A 22,548-nucleotide genomic window follows, 5' to 3' on the forward strand; every position below is an offset into this window, starting at 1 on the left:
ACATTGTGTTCAATCTACGTGGATTTTTCCTGTCTCTCTACTCTTTTTACAATTACACAACAAAAACAATTACCTTTGATGGGTCAGATGGACTCAAGAAATTGTAACAGCAGCTGAGAAGGGGGTTCCTAATTAAATGTTTCGTCATGGGGCCCAAGGTTCCTGGTGGCGCCCCTTGTTGCCACTCCCAGACCAAAAAGCACAGATCCATATTTGCACTGAACCCCCCTCTGGATCTGCATGAAATGGTTCGTTCCTGCTTATCGCACTTGACGGTGACGCTGTTCAGCAGCAGTCGGTAGCAGACCAGAACCACTGTGTTAGTTACTGTGCCGCCTAGAAAAATTATAAAGTCAGGATTTCAATAGAAACAGAGAAAAAAACGAGAGTGAATTTGACACAGTTTTTCTCCAAGAGAGGTGTGTAGAGTGTGTGAGATTGTCAACCATTTAGCATAGTTAGCTTAGCTATAGACTGTCTGCCACTTTTTCACTAGCATTTAATGAATCAAGGAAAAGAATTACCAAGATATTCATATATTTAACTTGTACCTGTACCTTTTACCACACTTAGCAACAGATGAGTCAGACAGCAGCAGCCTTAGCCCTGATAGCAGCATATCCCCTTCCCCCTGTCCCAGAGAAAAAGGTGAGCAACATTGTGTTCAATCTACGTAGATTTTTCCTGTCTCTCCACTCTTTTTACAATTACACAACAAAAAATATTTATTACTCACATAAATTCAAACAATCTTTATAAAATCTTCCCTTAGCCCCTCTAGCAGTGAGTGGATGAGGATGATTGACAGCACTAAAACCCTCCTCCTGGTTCTGATTGGTTGTTTTTGGTCAGAACGGTGCATTACTTTAGACAGCAGTAGCAGCCCAACGCAACATTCATACTGATGGTAATAATAATATAACATTGATTATGTTTTAGTTATAATGACACTTTCTTTGACATTTATGTGTGATTTTGATACACATTACACTTACAGTAGCTGGACAAGCTAATAGGTCACCTTAGTCAGGCTATCTGCTCCAGCAGTCTGCAGTCAGCTTCTTAACAGACACGACACTCATAGCTGTTAAACTTCAGATTTAAATCAGTTATCATATAGTACTCGTAGGTGTCTCTCCTTTAATTTCCACCCACATCACTGTTGAGTTTTTTGACTCCATATCTTCTATGCCTCATAAAGAATATGAAAATCCCAACGAAGAAAAAAAGAACAGCAGCAGAGAAGCAGTTTTATTTCTCATAAGTTGCAAACAGCCCCGCAGGGAGCGAGCAAAATGACACCGATGGTTGTTCCATGTTACTGGTGGTGGTGTTTATATATTCCATTCATGCCATAAACCCTTCAATTTATAAATTCCCCCCGACTTTGCAGAGTGCTACTCATTTTTTTCCCTCCCCCTCTCCTCTGAGTGTGTCCTCAGAAACTCTCTGCTATTAATAAAAAAAAAAAAGGCACGGAGCCGAACGAGTAACTCACTGGAGCGCGTGTGCCTATTTCCAGCCTTCAAGAGTGCTTTATTATTCCTAGCTTCTTAGCTTTTTTTAGCGGCTGGGTTTCCATTAATAGCGCAGCACAGTGCAGTGCGTACCCGCGCGTTCACGCCGTTCACAGTTCTGCCTGGTGATGTGCCGGAGCAGAACTGCCTCATCCAGAATCGGCGTGTGCATCACGGCTGAAGTGTGATTAAACACACAGAGAAGGACTTTCTCTGTACGAGACGATTAAAATTTGGGGGAAATGAACCATGGAGATGCAAAGGAAATGATGAAATGTTTGTACTTGAATCATTGCTTAAACATATTTTCTCTTTTCAGGCTGAAGAAGCTGATGCAGCAGACTCCACCTTCTTCAGTCCAGGTATGACCAGGTAATTCACCTTCTGTTCCAAAAGCCACTTAAGAACTTTAGTGCTTTTCACATCAGCACTTTGTCGGGCAGTTTGAGTGGCTGATAACACAAAGACAACCCTGGAGCATTAGCATGTAGAGAGCTCCCCACTCATTATCTGAGCAGACTCTCACCTGAAGCGGAACGTCTCGTGTTAAACTCGACGAGGCGAGAACGATTGCGCCGTGAACCGTTTTCCCATCGCGTTGTACTCAGGAAGGTTCAGAGAGCTGACCAGCGTCTTATCACGACCTGAGCTGCTTTTCCTACTTCCTGCCATTATCAGGCCCACACACACAAGCTCTGGACTTATTAACCCAGACGAAAACACAATAATTGGCAGCGCACCAGCTACATCTGTATACAATGGTGGAGCTACAGTAGCAGACACTGAATAATAACAAGGATAAACTTTGACTCCCCGATAAGGCGGACAAGGAATCTGTTGTGACTTATTTGTTAAGGTTATCACGGTTAGAGCAAATGTCAAGGCGTTGCTGATTTCTTTACCAACCTGTCAAAGTTTTTTATTTTGTTGAAATACTGTAAAAACACACAAGCTCAAAGAAACAGGTAGGTCATGTGTGCACTTCAGGGTTTGTGCCCATTAACTTTTAGTAGCGCTCTGTTTAGATAAAGAGGTTAGGCAAATGTCGTTTGCAAAGACAAATGACTAATATGTGAATAAAAAAGTAAAGAAGGAACCACTTTAAACCCTCTGACAGCATGTCCTTATTTTCTACATGACGAAATGAAGCCAACTGAAAAAAAAAAAAAAAAAAAAAACTGGGGAGCTTACTGGAAAACTGGCAGGATGGGCAGAGTTCGGATGAGGAAAGCAGAGTGATCATTTGCCAACATTGCATCTTCCTGTAAAATTCGAGAGGAAGAGCCAACCAAATGGAAAAACTTTGAGGAGGTGCGAGTTCACGTAGATTACGACCCCAGGATCTTGCTGACTTAAAGAATGATTTCAGTTGTGAAATATGCCTCCCACTTCCAGATAACAGTTAGATGTTTTTCTTTTGCTTTGGTTTCTTTATGTTTTTATATTTTTAAATAAAACACCATTTCAAAATTAACACCACAATTTAAGCATTGTACAAAACGCATACAATCATTTCATAATGAAGCAAAATGTTATACAAGATGTATCAGCAATCGAAGCGATAAACACATTTGGTGTTTGCATCTTTATAGACAAAAAGTAAATGTTGCCAATTTTGCAAAATCAGTAGGAGTGATTTTTCACAGCTCTGTAGGTGATTTGGGATTCAGTTTGCAGAAAATCATTCCAAACATCTTGCAGTAGGCTTGAGAAACTGATGGGCGTTTGCTAAAGTATTCACACACTTTGAACTTTTTCAGATTTTGTCACATGAAAACAAACTTTGTTATGCATAATCATAATGTGGAAGAAAAAGAAGCAGTTCTATCATTGATGTACTCCATTTAGTCCGTAAAGCTTTGCTTTTATATAAAAAAATTGCTAACGTGCTACTGTTAGCTCAAATGCTACCATTAGATAGCATTTAATGGTATCTAAACCATTAAGATATTTAGATATCTACTGTTAGCTTAAGTGCTAACAGTAGCATTTTAGCATTTAAGCTAATATGCTACTGTTACTTTAAATGCTACCATTAGAGTGCAAGCTATCGCTAGCATATTGACGCTACCATTGAAAAGTGTGCCATCACAAGCATAGAGTTTTAATTAATTCTTTCTTTTTTTAGAATGCATTTTTAGAGTATATGTGTGTATTTATTTATTGGGCTTTATATTTACGTCTTACTTGAAGAAGATGATTCTGTATGCCTTTGGCCAGGGTTGTCTGGGCAGTGCCGTAGCCAGCATGTTACAGTGCTGGCTCCTCTCCTTTGGGGGGCGCCACTTCCTAGTAAATTTTTAAAAATTTAGGCTTTCATAAAACAGAAATGGTAAAAATCTATACATTTGTCCTTTACTTCAATGGGCGTCATTAGTGTTGACAGATGGATTTTAGCAGGCGAAAGCTAATGACCGGTGACATGAAAGGCTGGCACACATATGTTCCAGAGGTCGGCTCTATGGGTTTCTTGTCACACACACACACACACACACACACACACACACACACACACACAGCCAGAGCTTGTGTTTCCCACTGTAAAAAGTTGCTAATTATAGAAATCCCTGATTGTTGCATTGCTATCCCAGGTCAGAGCTGAACTGCTCTTTTCTGTCCCATGGAAGAATCACAAAGACATTCTGCAGCAACTGATTTTCAGCAAATTTTGTCTCCAAATGCAAAAAATAAATAAATAAATAAATAAAAATCTGTACAACCATTCTTCACTGACGGCTGTTTAGAGTGCAACGTGCTTTGAAAGTTCAAGGAGAAGATCCAACAACTCCAGCATTTATCTCTGACAAGAAGTCGAAGGGAATCAGAGCAGATTCGCAGAGGAGGGGGGGGAAGACATCTCGTCTAAATAAATGAGGATGAAGAGAAACAGTAATCGCTTAAGCCGTTATACATCGCAGGCTATTAACCACCGACAACGCAAACCCCGGGCGCAGATCGGATACACTGAGATCCAATTAACTCCCTCTGCTGCCTCTTCTGACCGCATCCGCCCTCCCCCTCATCCCGCCGTCCTCCAGGACGTCAGGATTAACGCGAGGGCATCCCCGAGCTTGGCGCTGTCAAAACATCGGCAGGAGATCTGACAGCGGAGCTTCACGCTCGTGTATTCAGTAACCGCGATCCCATATTAGCCCCATGAGGGGGGGAAGAAGAAGAAAAAAATCACATCACAGGGCAAAACTTTTACCGTTGGAAGTGTTTGTACAGCTGCAGGCGCATACTTTCCTGCACTCTTATCATTTAACAAAAGCTCCAAGTCCTCTGTCAGCACTGCCACAGACCACACACACGCCTACTCAGACAGACACACACACACACGCCTACTCAGACAGACACACACACACACAAAGTGCAAAGCTGGAGGCAAAAAGGAATCTTGAATTTAAGATCATTTTGCTTTCTCAGTGTGATGAGCATGCCTTTCATTCTCTCCCTCCGTTCGTCCAGCCACGATTTGGATCCTCTCGGCCATAAAAGCAACATTTTGCTTTGATTAGACTTTGTAGGTCTGCCAGGCCAATCAGCCTCCCCCCCTACTCCCATTAGCTCACATAGCCAACATTTCCCCATCGTATTCACGGCAGAGCTGTTATCGGGACGGCCGCTTTTCACACAAATCAAAGCGGCGTTCATGGCTCTAATTGTCTCAACATCACTCTGGCAGTTTTAGAACCTCGCTCCCAAACAATATGACCGTCGCTGAGGCTATTAACGACGGAAAATCTTCCATCCCAAACCAGATTGGCTCCGTTCACACTCGACCAAAACATATTGTTTACTTTTGTATATCCAGTAATTCCTCAGTCGAGGCTAATTAACCGGTACGAGAGTCGAGGAGTATGTGTGTTGCACACAGGGCTGGACTGGGACTCATTTTAACGAGTCGATTAGCTCGTTAATCGATAACCTCCATCCCCAGTTGCTGTTGTTTAATGCTTGTGCTGTTTAGGTTTTTGAGTTGGTATGCTGAGTGCAGGAGTATATTTAGGCCACAGTCTGGTCACAGTGTGCAGGCACTTTCAGGAAGGTCTGACCAGATGGCCCAAGAACTGTTGACCTCGGCATTAATTACACAAGAGTGTCCTGCGGTGAGGCCCGACTCGAAGAGCTCACACCCTTCTCCTGTCTCTCTCCTCCCCCAGGTGATCAGCAGACGAGGACCTATCTGCACAGATGTTTAGAGGACGCCAAAATAAAGAGTGCCCGCCGTCCTTTTCTATATATTTTTTTTTATTTTGTCATCACCGTTAGAATCCTCCTGCTCCTCGCGGGCTCCCTGCTGCTCTCGTTTGGTTTTCGACTCGGAACTGGAAAACGGGGGGAGCGTCTTGCTCCGCCTCGAACCTCCCCAGGTGGGGGAGTAGCTTTTTCGTCCCAACTCTGCGAGGATCCACGACGACGCAACTCTAATGACTTTTTGATGCCATACTACTGAATGCTGACCGTGAACCTGCCCCGTCTACCTGCCTGCCTGCCTGCCCGGCCAACAGCGCGTCTCTTATTTGTCCGTCTGCATCGAACCATCGGCTGTTAGTCTGCACCAAGTGCCATAGCCTCATTTACATTCCTATAAACTTTGCACTGACCACCGACACTCCCTCACAACCTCCTCTCTGACTGCGTTTACATGCACACAACACCTTTCCCCCACACAAAGCCCAGATTTTCCTCCAATTATTCCGATCATGTTGTCCTGTCCCCTTCGATCGCAGTGTTAACATCACAGTTTACGTCACAGTCGCAGTGTTCTGCTAACTGATTAAGCTGTGCATGTAAACAAAGCAGTCAGCCAAGAGCCAAAAAGAAAAAAAAAGGTGTTACTGTTTGAAGGTCAGTAAATCGGCCTTAAGAACAGGAGCTTTTCCCCCCACCTGCACACGTTTCCTTTGACCTCTCATGCATGTTTTCCTTTGAGCTTTTAGCACTTAAAACGAGTGTAGACAGCACCAGAGAATGTGACAGATGTGAGAACTTTCTGCACATTATTACTTTCTTTTCGTGTGTGTGTGTGTGTGTGTGTGTGTGTGCGTGTGTGTAATGTTGAAGTTTAATACTGGAGGTTGCTGCCAATGATTGTTTCAGAAGGATCACGATGCTGTTTGCGTGATCTGAAGCGAACACTGGATTCTTGTTTTGTTTTTTGTTATTTATTATATACATGCTTACATATGCTTTTCCCAAAAAAGAAATGGAATGGAATGCTACTCGTTGGACTTGGAAAAAAAAAGAAGATATATATATAATATGAGGAGCAATAGGGGAAAAAAAAGATTTTTTTTCTTAGGAGAAAACCAACCGTTTTGTTATCCTTTACTGCCTTATCAGCGAGTTGCTTTCCCTTTAGACGGCTGGCTTTCTGATGGTTGGTTTTGAGTTTCTGGACACACACACAAAAAAAAAAACGGCCACACATGGACAGAGTCGCTTTTAATGAAGGGTTGCGGTCCGGTCCTGGGTTGTGATACAATGACAGGCACTGTGAAGAGAGACCTCTCCCCCCCATGCAGCTGTAGATACCTAATCCCCTCCAAACCCATATTAGTAGGAAAAACACAGAGCTGGAGAGACAGTCATCAGCTAATTTGTCATTGAAATCAAAAAGAATCCGAGACAGGAACAGGAAAACCTTTAGCATCAGGCATTTCTGACTTAAACGCTTCCTGTTGCTTAACTTTACCTGAATTTCATCTGGGAGGAAAATATATTTTTATTATTTTTAGACCCAGTGCTCCTAGGACACGTTCTGTTCTGAGCGCATCTTTACTAAAAGGGAAAGAAAGCACTTTCCCGACCTCTAAGAGAACACGGGAAAAGGACGGGCCTGGGGTTCCCGTGGCGACGAGCGACTCTCCATGCGGGCCGGATCATTAGCTTTAGCTTCCCTCCAGCTGCATGGAGCTCTCTGAATGTGATTGTGTCCGGCCGGCCGTGTTTACACATCAACTTTTTAATGAACTAAGCTTCTTACCTTACGTTTTTACATTTTCTTGTCTTTTTTTGATGTTACCAAATGTTTTTTAACAACTACAACAGATAAATATATATATATATATATATATAGAGAGATAGAGAGAGAGAGAGGAAGAGAGAGCTATATCATGCAGTAACTTTAATATATTGTATAAATGATGGCTTGAATGCAATGTATTTATTTGTTTTGTTACCACAATGAAGAATATTCTATAAAGGGAAGTTTTATGGTTTGAATATACAACACTTTATTTTTATTTTTTTCCTGTGTCATTTGGTTTTTAAACGCCAAGTAGTTCACCTTGTATGTATCACTATTAATCAACACAGTACCTTTACACGTCACTAAGAAATCATCCTGTTAACTGTGATCATTATTCAGACATCTCATATATATATAGATAAACAGAACAAAATGCAATGTGATGGTTTTTAAAGCAGCCTCAGTGGAAGGATGCCATGCTATTTGTTAGTGTTTGTTTTTTTCTGTTAGAATAACCGATCGAACCATTTTGCACACTTTAATGTTCAGGGAATAATTTGCAAAAACATCCTGGCATCGTCTTCACAACCTCTGTTGCAGAACTGTGTCGCTTCATGCCTCCCATCCCCTCACCAAATCCCCAGTGAGTGCTGATTTATTTTAGTTTTTTACTTTTTTTTTTTTTTTTTTTGCGCCGTCATACTACAGACAAGAGGATGGCTCACGAACCGAGTTTCACTTTGCCAAAAAACCCAGTTGATTTTTTTTTCTTCTTTTTAATAGCCTGTTGCATTGACTTGTGCTACGTTAACAATCACTGAGGTGATGTATTAAGTGTGTGCTGTTTCTTGTTATACAAGAATTCTGTACAAAGCGACTTATTTCTGATCTTGAGCAGAAAACAGATTTTATTTTTGTTTTTAGTCAGTAGAGCTACATGTCGGAGAAATCAGAGGATTTAACTTTAGAAAGTGAACTGTGATCCCCCATTCTCCCCCCTTCAGGAGGGGCGTGTTTGGGGACTTGATTTAAAAGAAAAACATTGTAAAAAAAAAAAAAAGGGAAAAAAGTGTCTGTAAATCAAATAAACTTATTTAATCACTTCATTCCAACGTGTGGTATGTGTTTGTTTACTGCTTTTTACAAGGAGGGGATCCATTAGTTCCTTTGTTTTCTATGCCTGCTTAATCCTTGCACGGTCTCAGAAAATATTATAATTATCTAATTAAAGGGACTTTAATGTTTTCTTTTATTTCCATCGATGAGAACCTGATGTTACGCCAGCATTCCCCATCACCCGAACCTTAATAAGCTTTTGAACATGACGGCAAGCTAGTTAAATGAAAGAGGAATCAAAGTAGAAAAATAAAAGCCTCAAAATGCCTTTCATTACACCTTATTAAAGCGATACGATATATCATGACTGCTTGGATGTGATATTGGGTAGGATACTATATTTCAAGTACACGCGCTCTGGATTTGACCAGCTGCCTTTAACGTCCATGCCTAATAGTGATAATAAAGGTTGGGACTTTTTGTACTGGTATCACAATTACATCCATCTATGCTTGTTGGTCCTGTTCTTGGTCGGGTTGTTCGGAGGCTGCCTAAAGAAAACATTTTGAAAACTGCTTTTTAAATTGACTCGGGGTGTATTTTTTCCTGACATTAAGTGTATTTGTATATCACATTTCAGCAACAAGGCAGCTCAAAGCGCTTCGCACCATAAAAACGTAACGCAGTAACTAATCGTGAAACAAGCAAAATCATCTGCATAATATTAATCAACGTTCCAGTTATTATGAATCAAAGGGAACTATAAACAGGTGGGGTTTAGCATCGATTTGTTTTCTGGAAGTTTGTTCTACATTTGTGCTGCATAGAAGCCGAATGCTGCTTCCCCATGTTTGGTTTTGATGCAGAGCAGAACCAGAACCAGAAGACCCGAGTGGCCCGGCAGGTTGACACAACAAGCATTACATGTTTTATCACCTGAAACATGATGTAGAGTACATCTAAAGGGGTCAAACAGCGACCTGATGTAGTAATTCATTTGATTCAAACACTCCTTCACAATGTCGCATTTTGTTCGCGTCACCCTCAGAGTTTCATGCTTTGAGTCGAGGCGAGTCAGTTCAAAGCCTTTTTTTTTTCCAAACAAACGCCACTTCTGGAGAACTGAATACCATTTACTTCTCCCTGGGCTCATCTTTTTCTTCAGAGGTTTACAAAGACCCAATCTTTTTTTTGTTGTTGTTTTTTTGTTCTTATTGCAGTGAGAGAAAGTTGGAGTTTATCCCTGAATGAGCTACAGTATTACTGAGGTTTAGTCAGGCAAGCCTATGTTCAGTTTATAAAGCCACCATAAAGCCCCCTGAGCGGTTTGCAGGACACAACACAGACACAGGGCTCCATCCATGCTGAAGACGCAGTCAGAAGAGCTAATATTTACCTTCACAGGAAGTTTGGAAGTGCTCCGACAAAAGGGCCTTTTTGTTCCGACGCTCATTAGAGAGAGCATTGACTCGCATTTACAGCTAATAACCGCTAATGGATGCGTCTATGACTAGGCTGCGCAAACACAAATAGTAAGTACACACTGCGTTTGTGCCAAAAGGTTCAACGAGTTGGCAGGCAGGCCTTTCATTTACCTGAGCCCTGTGTTCATCTTTAAGGGGAAGAAGAAGAAATACTCGGCGGGAAAACGACCCAGAGAGACCAACACCCTTTCCCCCAATAAACAGGCCAAAATGTCCCGCAGTTGTCACATGCTCCAACCAGCAACACTTACTTATGCGGCAGGCAGGAAACCCAGGGGCGTAGACAGGAAAAGGGGAGCCATTCTAGCAGGAACTGGAGTTTCCATGTGCACTTTGCCACTTTTAAATCACAGAGGACAAACTCTGTAGAACACGCTGGCTAAATTATGGAGACGTGGAAAAAATAAAATAAATAAATAAATACCTGCTGGAGGACGTGAAGCTTGGAAATGTCAGTCGGTTTTAAAGTTTCAATGGTGTATTGTTTAGGCGTCTTTAATGTCGGTGCACATGTTCAGGCACGCCTGCCCTGGTCCCACTTATTGAGCTGATGGAGGGAAAATACCTTTGACCTCATTTAACACCGTTGATTTATTCACTGTAGCGTAGCTTAAACTGCTACACTTAAAAGGGCAGTATGTGTTTTCCAGGTACATAGTGCCATTTTATAGCACAATCAAGTCACTGTGTTATATTAAAAAAAATGCTGTACATATCAAATATGATCTAAAAGGAATTAATGTAATTAAATGCCTTGAAATTGGGCCTCTGTCTCTTTAATAACTCCTGCTCTTTTTGAAACTCCGCCTTCAGGAAGTCACCACAACATGGCTCCTCTGTTAACTCTTTAACAACTTTGTACCAGCGCTTACACTGAGAAGCAGCTCCTATAGTGAGCTCAGCAGATGCGCAGTTTCACCAGGTGTTTGCTAATTGCTGCTGGCTAGTCTGAAGGAGCTGAGTGGGGGAGGGCAGAACCTTTTTAATTAAATTATGTCTGATAATTCTCTCTTCTCTATCCAATCTGACTGAACTGTTTGCAATAAAGGAGAGGGACTATTTTCAGCATCTGTTCACAGCTGGTAGAGACATACCCCCAAACACTTGAGGTTTCAGACATAGGTAGTTCGATAAAGACATTTGGAAGTAAAATGTACCAATTTGTAAATTGTACAATGTTTAAACATCTTGCACACTTTGAACACCTCCCGTCCCCGTAAATGTTCAAAGATTCACTGTAACTATATAAGTGACCATATATAGCAGTGAGTGGTGACTGATTAAAACATGAGAAGGCTTGTGAAGGCTTAAATTAAAATGGTTCCTGCCTAACAAACACTCTGACAATGCTGTCAACATGAGCTCATTAGGATTTTTATGACACCGAAAATTTACGTTGTGGCAACACGCGCAAAATTAACTTTTCTGACTTTTGTAGCGAAGTCTCGTAATAGCAGTCTGTCAGCAGGCATAAATCAATGCTGCCCAGAGATCTTCATTCAAGATATTCAAAGAGAGAAAGCAGTGCAACCCGACCCGTCTGAATAGAAATGGAGGATAACAGAGAGACGAAAGAAGAACACGTGAAATCACACCTTCAGTGTGCGTCTCTCACCTTCCAGCCCACCTCACACTGCAGAACCTACCTTTACCATAGCAGTTACGGGAGCCGCTGTTAAGACGCCACCAAAAAATAATAAATAAATAACATCTAAAGTGCACTGAAAATTTTTCTGGACGGAATTAATTAACATTAGCATTTTGTGAGGTTTTTTTTTCATAAGGTGCTAACATTTGTAGCATTTGGTCTATAAACCAAATTAGCATTAGCTTACTCTGTAGTTGATGGGCTACAAAGTAAAGAAAAACAAACTATCTTTAATGGCTTTTTCTCATCTTATTAGCAACACCAAACTAAATTTAAAGAGGGAAAAATTGGAAATGAATTAAAATATACATTAGTTTGTTCATTTGTGACCATACTTTTATAGGCACAGGCAAACCGCCTGTGCCTATAAAAGTAGTAATAATAGTAATACTTGGGCAACTCAATCAACAAAACAATATAATAAGAGGCAACAGACTCTTATTAGATGCTGCTCTTCTGGTTTCTGATCATCTTTTTTTTCTTGAAGCATCATCACTTTCATTTCATTATTTTTAAAAATGGCTTATAAATTAGTAAGTGTCCTTTATCTGGACGCTGGATGTTATAATAATGAGCTGAGAATCCACAATGCCATTCATTTGATTTCGCATCCTGAGCATTTAATCTGAAGTGACTGCAGTGGTTCTTGTTGTGTGCCACGGTGGATTCAGGGCCCTGAACGGAGCCCGTTAGCGCTACGAATAGCATCGTTTTCTGAATTAACCATGAGCGAACGCCCGAGTTAGCAACGACTGAATGACGCTGCTTGGTCTCAGCTGCTATGTTTAGCTCAAACGTTTCCATTTTTAGCACCGTTGTTCCCACTGCAGCGTAAAGAGACTCGGAGAACGCTCCAAAAGGTTAGCCGAGCGTGGCTCCACGTACGTGACGGTTAACGTTTGTGGGTCCCGCACGTGAAGCAGAGGCACAGAGGGACAGCAGCGTCTTCGTGAATGGCTGCAGCGTAAACATAAAGCTTTTATGAATGGAGCCACAAAGGCGAGCAGACGTATACATACAGTATGTTCACGACGTATAATAAATGTTTGTCTTTCTCAAAGCTAACCAGAACCCACGCCCAGGAAAACAACACAGCAGCAACTCCAACCACTTTCTGAACTCGTTTCTGCTTCTGAAGAGATATTTTATTCCTGAAAGTATTCAGCAGTAGTATAAGTAATAAAAGCTTTTCTTCCAACTCCATTACCACCAACCATTTCAACACTTTACAGCTTTAGAATGAAATTAAAAAAAATAATAATTTGCCTCATTGAATCATCCCTACAAAGGTTTAGAACGCTTTAAAGAGCAGAACACTGAATAAAACTCTAGCATTCTTTGAATTTTAAACCCTAAGCCTAAAACTTAACAGGCTGCTCCTTTTCTTTTGTTTCTATGAGTCCAGCAGTCCAACCTGTACTCTGACGCTGGTTACAAGGTGCAAACTGACTTTCAGTTTAGGGAGGTTTGGGTCACGATGTCGAGGCTTTGTGAAGTTCTGATCACTCACATTGTTACTTTGGCTAATTTAATACAAATCCATGAATGTATTCTAAGGCAACACGTTAAACACAATGCTTTATTTTGTGAAAAATGGAAAATAATCCTGAAAAAAACACTCAAAATATCAGATGTGCTGTGAACTTTCATAAGTCCGGATAATTCTTGTGTACAACTTGCTGATGCCTGAAGGTGAGAGATGAAGATCTTGGTTTTTGAAGACACGAGAAGTGGTCTCAAGAAGCTAAAACTGAATAAGCAGACTCGAATCTCAAATTTAATGACTTTAGATTTGTCTTGAGAAAATCACAAAAAAATCTTTGTACTTGACTTGGACTTCCATAGCAACATGGACATCTTATTTTTGCGCATAATTCAGATTTTTTTTAAATTATATATCAGGGTTTCTTTTATTATTATTATTTTCTAAATTTATTGGATGTTTCGTCCTTTTTAATAGTTCCTGTAAAAAAAAAAGCATCATTTGCACTTATTTTTAGACGGTTGTGAAGCTTGCTTCCTTTTGGTGGCTGGTTGCTCCTTTTAAAATCTTTTAAAAGTGTCAAATATGTTACGACTGATTAAATTACATAATTGCTCAAATGACTCCTTTATGACTTGAGTTTTTGATTGAGTTTTTTGTAACGAAAGCTTTAACTAAAAGCAGAGTATATGGGTAACGTAGGCCTTTCTTTCACGCTCTGCTCTCTGTTCTCACTTCCCTAAACCCAACAGAGGAACAATAGATATATACATCTTACCACAAGAAAGCGGATATCACAATCACACATCATGGGTTATTAATTCAGAAAAATCAGCCTGCTATGAACAAGGAGCTGTTATTCGGAATAACATGGAGGCCTGATGCACTTTCATTCACCTCTGATTTGACCACACGCACCACCTGTGCACATATGGCAGAAAGAAGAAGAAGAAAAAAAAACCTTAACAAAGGTTTATTTTTTCTCCCAGATAGAGGAAATACACACCACATTCCATATGGAGTTTAAACCCTAAAGTCCTTTTTAAAGATAATGACATCACAGCAGACACATAAATAAACATGGGCTGAGTAGAACGAACATATGCGAAAGTGAGAAATAAATCCTGTTACGAGGAATCCTTGTTCTTTTTTTTTTTTTTTGCTGTGAGAGGAGCAGCTCTCGGCTCCCTCTCCAAACTGAAAGGTCATATCAATGTGATCGGGGTCAGATGGAAATCAGAGCGACACTGGCTTTAAAAGGGATTATTGCCAACTAACACAAGATCTGACTGACATCTTGTGCTTCAATGCTACTATTGATTGTACATTAGACATGATTCCAGCAAAAGCCAGTTTATGAACTGGTTTAACAGCAGGTTTGTCACTCTCAGTACTGTACCTTAAAAAGACAAAGCCAAGGTATATTTCACATTGTGAAATGGAAGAAAAACAATACATGGATTTAAAATGTGACCAAAATTAGACTCAGAGGCTGCAGTCCTCAATGCTAGAGCCATCTGTTGTATATACACTCGTACGTCATTTAAAACATACTAAATATTTATAAAATTTCAGTACATTTAGTGGTTTACTTGTCAAGTAAGCGTTTAGTGAATTTTAAAAAAATTCTATTTTGAGCATACATTTTAAAATATATACAAAATGTCTTTAAAAGCATATTGTTTCTGTTTTCTTTGTTTCAAAGCTATCTGTTACTTTTTGTTCATCCGTCACATAAAATCTGTTCTGGAGGTCGCTGTAGTTTCAACATACATCTCACTGCGCCCACATCCAGGTTGAAGGCTGAATCAATCTGCTTATCCTAGCTTTTCCTGACAATAACTCTGATCAATAACATTGATCCCCAAGTCAATTCACTTCCTGAGTGGCGGTATTAGATGTGAATGGGCACATTTAGCTGATGACATTCATAGAGAGAGGCTCTCTATGCGCTGTGTGGAGAACCTGGCTGCTTGTTTGTGATTAAAAATGACCGTCAGGGCAGCTGTGTCCCTCTTCTGGTTTCTCTTATCTGCAGAACATTCGCTGTCGACAACCAATTTCTGTTGGCTGAAGTGCCGCAGCGTGTCTTTTCAGCCGGAGTTGGACAGCAGGCAAAATGGCACAGAGCGTCTGTATGCTGTGCAGCCTTACAGCCTGTGGACAGTCTGAGCACAGACAAACTGTGGGAGCTCATCCAAGAAGACCCCGAGGGGCAGAGCGGAGTGTGATCTGTAAATAATGATCTGGATTTACACTGACAATTAAAAAACAAACAAAAAAAAAAAACAGAATAGCTCATGTCTGTTAAGACCGCAGAGGGAAATGATGCAACCCTTATTAAATTCTGATTAAGATGTCTGATCTTTAACGGAACATTTAACAATTTATAAATTGAGAGCTCCAGCGAGAGAAAATGGTAACAGCTAAAAACCACAGTGAATCCATCCTCATCAAATTAAGCCAACAGAGCCTGCAGGAAGTACGAGCACTGAATCCATCAGACGAGACAGGAACCAGCAGCCGAGTGAAGTCTTGAGAGGGTTAGGGGGGAAAAAAGATGGAGGTTTATGGGATGCAGGGAGTGTGATTATTCACTAAATATTAAATATTCATCATCATGTGTGAGATAATCGTGACAGAGCTCCTAAATCTTATGAAGTCAAAGCTAACTGCTGGTGGGCGAGGGAGGGAAATCAGCCTCTTTTATTAAACTTGTTTTATGATAAAGCAGGTTATTAAAAATATCATTTTCTATTAGATTAAAATTTTTTCATTTATGTGTTTTTATATAAATCTTTGCTTTTTTTTCTGAACGAATGTGAGGTGCCTTTTTCTTGGCTATAGATAGGATGGGGGCTATTACAATACACACTGACACGATACAGAACCTGAAACTAGGGGACACAACTGCAGTAAGATTAGAATTTCCGACTTCATTGCGCACCTTGTTGTTCAAGCATAAAATATGTATAAGGATACAGGAGCTTAGCCTACTATTGGCTGGCAACAGAAGTGAGCCAGTAGCGAAAACAATCGTCGACCAGCCGACTAGCGCTAAATTTGCACTTGCCCCATAACGGACGCTAGCTCCCTAGTTAGCAACACAGAACGCAAAGGTGTCTGCGCGCGACTCAAACTTTTGCCTGACAATAAAGTCTCGCGAGAAAAAAAATAGTGCCGCTATGACAAGATTTAAGTCAAATGATTAATGTATTTAAAGCCAGCTTGCATTAATTCATTTTAATTTTAGTACGTGAATTTAAGATTTTTTTAAGGATGTGTAGACACGATGTGATTAGATGATTAAAATAATTCAGCGTGCTTGTAATGAATTTTAACTGGCTCATTAAAATATAATGGAACCAATCAGTTTGCTGTTTCACCCGTTTGGTGGAATGATTACAAGTGAGCTTAGAGCTCCCTCTTGTGGTAGTTTCTTTTTCTACTGCCACAAAATTTAAAATGTTTTAATTCTAAGTGCATAGAAAATATGCGACCGAAAAAGACATATAATTTCTCAAATATTAGTTAATACTTTCAGTTAGATGGCCGCCTCTTGTTTACAGCAATGTAAACAAGGTAAGGTGTATTTGTTCCATAGTATATAAATCTGTTATTCCCCTTTTTTTCCAGACACACACAAAAAAAACAGTGTTATCACACAATATGCTACTGTTTAACTTCTAACATTCAAAGCATTGATAGTTTTTCTTGAAGAGGATTTCAATATCCCACAATTGTTTATTTGCAAACCCAAAATATATATTTGATATAATAATGCAATCTCTGCTTTCTAGGTTTTAAGACAGAAATGAGAAACATTGATTATAAAACTTGTTTTAATTTTTTGTCAAAAAAAAAAATCCAGACAGGATTCACAGAACAAACACAAAATGAATGAATATCAGAGGAACAAGGCATTAATTATGCACGTCATTCAAAATAAGGCCAAATTTTTAAGCCAAATTTTCACATGAATTCCACCTCCGACAGCTGCAACATTTAAGCAAAATTGAGGAAAATTCACAGATTCATTTCCTGTTTTTGTAGTAGAAAAACAATGTAATTCAACCAGACTAACTGTAAATAATGAGAAAACACTTCGGGGTAGTCTCCATTATGACGTATCCATGGCACCCGTTTCTGAAATGAGGAAAAAAAGAACATCACAAATTCACCTGTCAGAAGTTGAACTTGCAACAAGACATTATTAGCAGAGTGAATGAGCTGAACCCTGCTGGAATCGCTTCATCAGAGTTCTTTTGACTCATAATAAAGAAGAGTCAAATTTCTTCAAGAAGGTAACGGCTAATCCACCGTTATCTTATAGTGTGAAAATGCCTTATATCGATGCTTTAATCTGAAGGTGTGGTGTACCGATGGAGCTTCCGCGCAAACAAACTCACGCGTTTCATTGAAGAGGAAGGAATCCTGGTACTCCTTCATGTACTGGGAGGACCTGGCCTCATCCAGAAAGAGCGAGTAAACCCTCTTGATGTCCTCCACCTGGACCTCCGTCCCCTGAGGAAAACAAGAGGCGGCCATGACCAAAGAGCTCACGTGTGATTTAGCAACGCAAACCGATGAGGATCATTTCCTCTCGCTTCCGCCGAGCCTACCTTGCGTTTGCGACACACCAGCCCGGCCGTGCTGATCAGCTGGATGGCGTAGCGCAGAGACGTCTCCATGCCGATCCGAGTGAGGACCGTGTGGGCCTCCTCGCTCAGCTCCACGTCCTCTTCTTCGCACCTGAAAACAGGAAAAACACTCGGGTTCCACGTCGGATTCTCATCGAAACGATCTCTGCAAGCGGATGGCCGGGTGAAGAACCCTCACCGGATCTTTAGGATCTGCCTCGTCTCTTTTTCTGTGTAAGGCGAGGTGGCGATGATGAGCAGCCGGTCCAGGAGGTCGATGGGAATGCCGTGAGGACTCTGGTAGTTTGTTCCACGGATTCTGCGTGAAGGTTAAAAGTCAGTGTAGGTTCACTTTTTCGTAAACTCTACGCGTTTTTTTTTCTTTTCTTTTTTTTCCCTTGGGTTTGTGTCAACAGTACCTAGTGATGCCTCTGTTGGTCGCCATGATGAGAACTGGGGACAGGTCGCTCTCCAGTGCGCGGTTCAGGAAGGAGAAGCACTCCATGTCCAGCATGTGGACCTCGTCGATAAACAACACCTGAACAGACGGGGGGACGTTTAGCTTAACCGTGTTAAGCGCAAGCAGAGGAAGAACATTCAAGGGACACACTTACCCCGGGAATAATCTCCGCCTTTCCCTCTTCCCTCCACTCACACACTTTGGCGTTAATCTGCTCGCGGACCTCGGACTTGATCTCTCCCGTGTCTCCGGAGAAGAGAGCCAGGAAGCCTTGCGTGCGGCTGTTGATGACGTCGATCTCGTGGAGAGACACTGTGTGCACCACCTCCTTCCTCTTCTGCAGCTCTCCCTCGGGACACTGGACAAACTTTGTCTGCGAAAACAAAGAAAACTGACTTTTATATCCCAACATTTGTGGAACTAATAATTTCGGAGGTGTCTTTACCACCTGTATCAGGGTATCAGCACACAAGGCCAAATTTATGATTTTAAGACTTTTTTTTAATGTCAACTTGAATGAAATTTAAAACCGAATAAGCTATAAATGTAGGGCAAAGGTGGAGGATCCAGCCAACTTGTGTGGCTTGGCAAGAGAAGTGAGTCAGTGGCAAAAATGAACGTTGTCCCAACGACTGGTGATAGATTTGCACTGACTTACCCAAGAGAGACGCAGAAAAAAAAAAAAAGCTTGCTGTCAAGGTTATCTAAACAGCTAAGTGCCGACCTCCTCCAGTCATACAATGCAATGAAAATGTTTGCATGCACTTGCCTTACAGAGACTTCAGTGGAGCATACCTGAGCTCCCATAGCATCGTAGTCTCTGGCTCTAGTGAAAGAGCGTCCCAACTTGGTGATCTTGCCAGTGGCTTTGTCAATGGTGATGACATCTCTAGGAAGAGAGGAGGGGAACAGAAACACAGAACATTTGTGTGTTTTAGCTGAGTGTGTGTTATATTAGAATCCTGGACAACAAAAAACACAAAATAGAAACTTACCCAGCTTGTACTTTCTCTTTGCTTAGACTGTCAATCATCTTGTTACCCAAATCATATATAGTCTCCATTTCAGTAGTCTTTAGCGTCAGCTTGCCCACTTTTGCACCCTGATCAAAACATGTCAACCTTCAGTCATTTTTGGTTTTTAATCATCCTTACACACATCATGCACACCTTCTAACATCTCAAATACATAGGGCACTATGAAATACATTATATTATTTTTCAAATTTAGGTTTTGTCTTTAATAAAATTCTACTTTTTCCATTTTTATTTTTTTGAATTCTGTTTTTTTCAGTTTTAATCATATTATTTCACTGATAACCAGTCTATTCTGTCTTTGACAGGCAGAGGGGAGCCCTGAAAAACCAGGTAGCAGCAAGGTACTGGAACTGCAAATACTTCAGAAACAACTGAATATTCTTTCCTTCTCGCCAATATTAACTAATTCCATAATAAAATACAGTGTGTGAATTTAGAAAATAATGAAAAAGCAGCTCACCGTTCCAGTGGCAGGTCTATCAATCTGGATCTCCACCACCTCTCCCTCAATGATCTCCGTCTCCTCCCTGGCGATAAACAACTGTGCTTAACTCATTTCATTCAGAAACGATACTGCTCACAGATCTGTTACTGTAGCGATTCCCTCACTTGATTCTCACTCCGATTGCCTTTCTAAAAGCTTGGCTTAGTGCCTCCGTCTTGCTCATTTCCAGGGAGAAGATCTCACTCCCGGCCAGAGCTGTGAAGGGCGTGTCGGATCCCAGCGACTGTGCTATTCCTACAAAGCAGGACAAATACAGTCGATATGGAACGAAAATGCAACCCGAGCAAATTACATCAATGCAAGTGGAAAATACCACTTTCTCTAAAGGAAGGTGCTGCATGCTGGAAAGCCGCCAGTGGACTTCTTACCCATAGCGATGGCAGTTTTTCCTGTGCCAGGTTGGCCGGCGATCAGTACCGCCCTGCCAGCAATGTGGCCGTCTTTAATCATCTCCAGGATGACCCCTGCTGCACGACGGGCGGCCAGCTGGCCGACCAGCCCCTGAGACACCTGCAGGTGGACAGTAGCGGGTCACCTTCAGCACAAACTCAGCACATTTTAATACATTTTAATATCACTTGAAGAAAATTTTAAAACCAACTTCACATTAAAACACACACAAAAAAACACTAAGGTTAGCGATAATTTCGGGATTTATTCATTTTTGTTCGAATGTTAATGTTTCAAATTTTGAAACTAATTTTAAAAGACAGATTTAAGACATTTTAATACCAAATAACGCTTTTATATATTTTTAGATCCATGAACTCAATGCCTTTAAAGACATTTTAATGATCAACAGGTACCCTTAAAGTAATTAGTGATTATATGTTATATGAACAAATACAATACCTAAGGGACCACAGGCAAAAAAATTCACCTAACTTTACTACAAAAAAACAAAACGATCAAAACGGCTTAAAGTCGAGAATTTGATTAGGAGCAGCTTCCTGAACGGCAGAAAACAATCTTAACCAATCAGAGCCTATGAAAAGCAACACATAGGCTGTATATGAAAATGGTTTTGGTAAAAATCATCTTGTAAAAATAAAGAAAGAAGAAGAAAAAAAAAACAGCTCCTCCCTTCAGAGTTTAAAGAGAAAGTCCAATCAATCCAAAACTCAAGGCTCTATCCTACCTGTCTAGGCTCCAAAGCATCATCCAGTCCCAGGCCGCGGATGTGAGAATGAGCCCCTAGAACACATGGTGACGAGAGAGAGGATGTCAGCTACACATGGAAGGGTAGATTAGATTAAGAGCGCAAAGTAAATCTGGATTCCTACCGATTCGCTCAATCCGTGTGATGTCACGAACCTCTGGAACCTTTGTAGCCGCCATCTACAACAGCGGAAAAATCGGGAAAGAGATTAAATACAGCAAAGTTTAAAAATAATCACATTTAGACCTGTAGAGTGATAATCACGTTGTTCTAAATTTAAAAAAATATGAACCCATTTAGAGGGGATGGTTGATATTTTATATACCGTTTATCTTACAGAGAGTAATCTTTACCAGCCAGAGAGAGAATTATAATCACAGCTTACAGTAATTAGTTATAAAGGATTTAATAAATTACAGTTACTTTAAAAAAAAGATTGTTACCAATATCTGGGCAGGAATAAGCACATATAATTCTAATAGCAGCTAATACTGTGTTAGCAAAACAGACTTTTTTCGTCAACTGTTTCTTCACAGAATAGCTCGAGTTATGCCAGTTTGGATGGAGTGTCGGTGAACATCAATTTTCAAGTTTTGTCACAGATTATCCATTGGATTTAGATCTCCAGACTGTCCCACAGCAAGAGTCTTCAGTCAGAGGCTTCTTCAGATTCACTGCAAGACTGACTGCTACAGGAGATCCTTCCTTCACCACCCACAACTCTTTAAAGATACTTGGATGATACCAGTTGCAACACTGAATTGCTCTTTGAGATGAATAAAGTATTTTTGAATTTGAAATTAACTGTAGTTCTGGCTTTATGGTGAGGTTTGTTATGTTTCAAAGTCTAATGGAATAGAAGAGACAAAGATTGCTATTCAACTTGCAAGCATTCTTACTCACCAGGAAGCCGCATTGACAATTAAAATCACAACACGTCACAATACAAATACTAAATTATCAATAAAAAACAGAGTACGCTGTCAAAAATTCAAGAATGCGTTAGAAAGGTTTGTTGTGGTCCGTTGGTTGTCATAGAGACAGTTGTAACTCATGCTGCAAGAGTCTCAACCCGTAACAAACATGAAACATTTTATTTGATCTATTTAGTTTTGAGAGATAAACAATTGAAAGTTGGCGGAGGAATATAATTGGTTCAACTCTAAAGACGTGCTAAAGAGCTGCGTTCACTCTTCAGATGAGTATTTGGGACTGGAATAAATACACCCGATGCTAACGGTAGCTAATGTTATGCTAGCGAATTAGCTTACTCCATTCATAGCTTTCTATAAAAGTAAAATGCCACAACGTAGTAAAATAAGGACCTCTCACAGGCCCTCGTAACAAATCTTTCACTTTTTGTACACATGCAACTATATTCGTGTATAAAAAAGTAAAAATAATAAGACAAACTATTCTACCGGTTTACAGTAAAACGTGTAGACTCACCTCCACAACCACACTAAATGTGCGAATGCAGCGGCGCTTTTTCGGAAGATGCACCGCCTTAATGTGTCCGGAGAGAAACAAGTTTTCATTTTCAATTCCTATACGTTTTACAGCGTTGCCCTCTCTACAGACGGAC

General features: G+C 40.6%; 2 protein-coding genes across 4 annotated transcripts in view; one reads left to right on the top strand and one right to left on the bottom strand.

The window, feature by feature from the left end:
• Nucleotides 1–6,130, top strand: part of spns2 (SPNS lysolipid transporter 2, sphingosine-1-phosphate) — a 93,555-nt gene extending 87,425 nt beyond the window's left edge. The window contains exons 13-14 of one of the 3 annotated variants that reach the window (XM_015035346.1): nt 1,834–1,889; nt 5,681–6,130. In XM_015035346.1, coding sequence (XP_014890832.1) covers nt 1,834–1,885 — 52 coding nt within the window. In that variant the 3' untranslated portion in view covers nt 1,886–1,889; nt 5,681–6,130. The remainder of the gene's footprint in view (nt 1–1,833; nt 1,890–5,680) is intronic. The other 2 variants (XM_015035343.1, XM_015035335.1) reach the window with 2 other exon arrangements.
• An 11,084-nt stretch (nt 6,131–17,214) lies between these two features.
• ruvbl2 (RuvB-like AAA ATPase 2) lies at nt 17,215–22,486 on the bottom strand. Its single transcript, XM_015035371.1, has 14 exons — nt 22,413–22,486; nt 21,088–21,142; nt 20,943–20,998; nt 20,173–20,314; nt 19,909–20,038; nt 19,760–19,826; nt 19,258–19,364; nt 19,058–19,151; nt 18,417–18,635; nt 18,222–18,340; nt 18,002–18,121; nt 17,785–17,914; nt 17,572–17,686; nt 17,215–17,308 (listed from the first exon to the last, which is right to left on the bottom strand). Exons 2-14 carry the CDS (start codon nt 21,140–21,142, stop codon nt 17,283–17,285), a joined length of 1,380 nt encoding a protein of 459 aa, XP_014890857.1. The 5' UTR covers nt 22,413–22,486; the 3' UTR covers nt 17,215–17,282.
• Between the last annotated feature and the right edge of the window lie 62 nt (nt 22,487–22,548).

Source organism: Poecilia latipinna, unplaced genomic scaffold, assembly GCF_001443285.1.
Source record: "Poecilia latipinna isolate Pla-1442-1.1 unplaced genomic scaffold, P_latipinna-1.0 Scaffold20, whole genome shotgun sequence".
In the NCBI taxonomy this organism is placed as follows: Eukaryota; Metazoa; Chordata; class Actinopteri; order Cyprinodontiformes; family Poeciliidae; genus Poecilia; species Poecilia latipinna.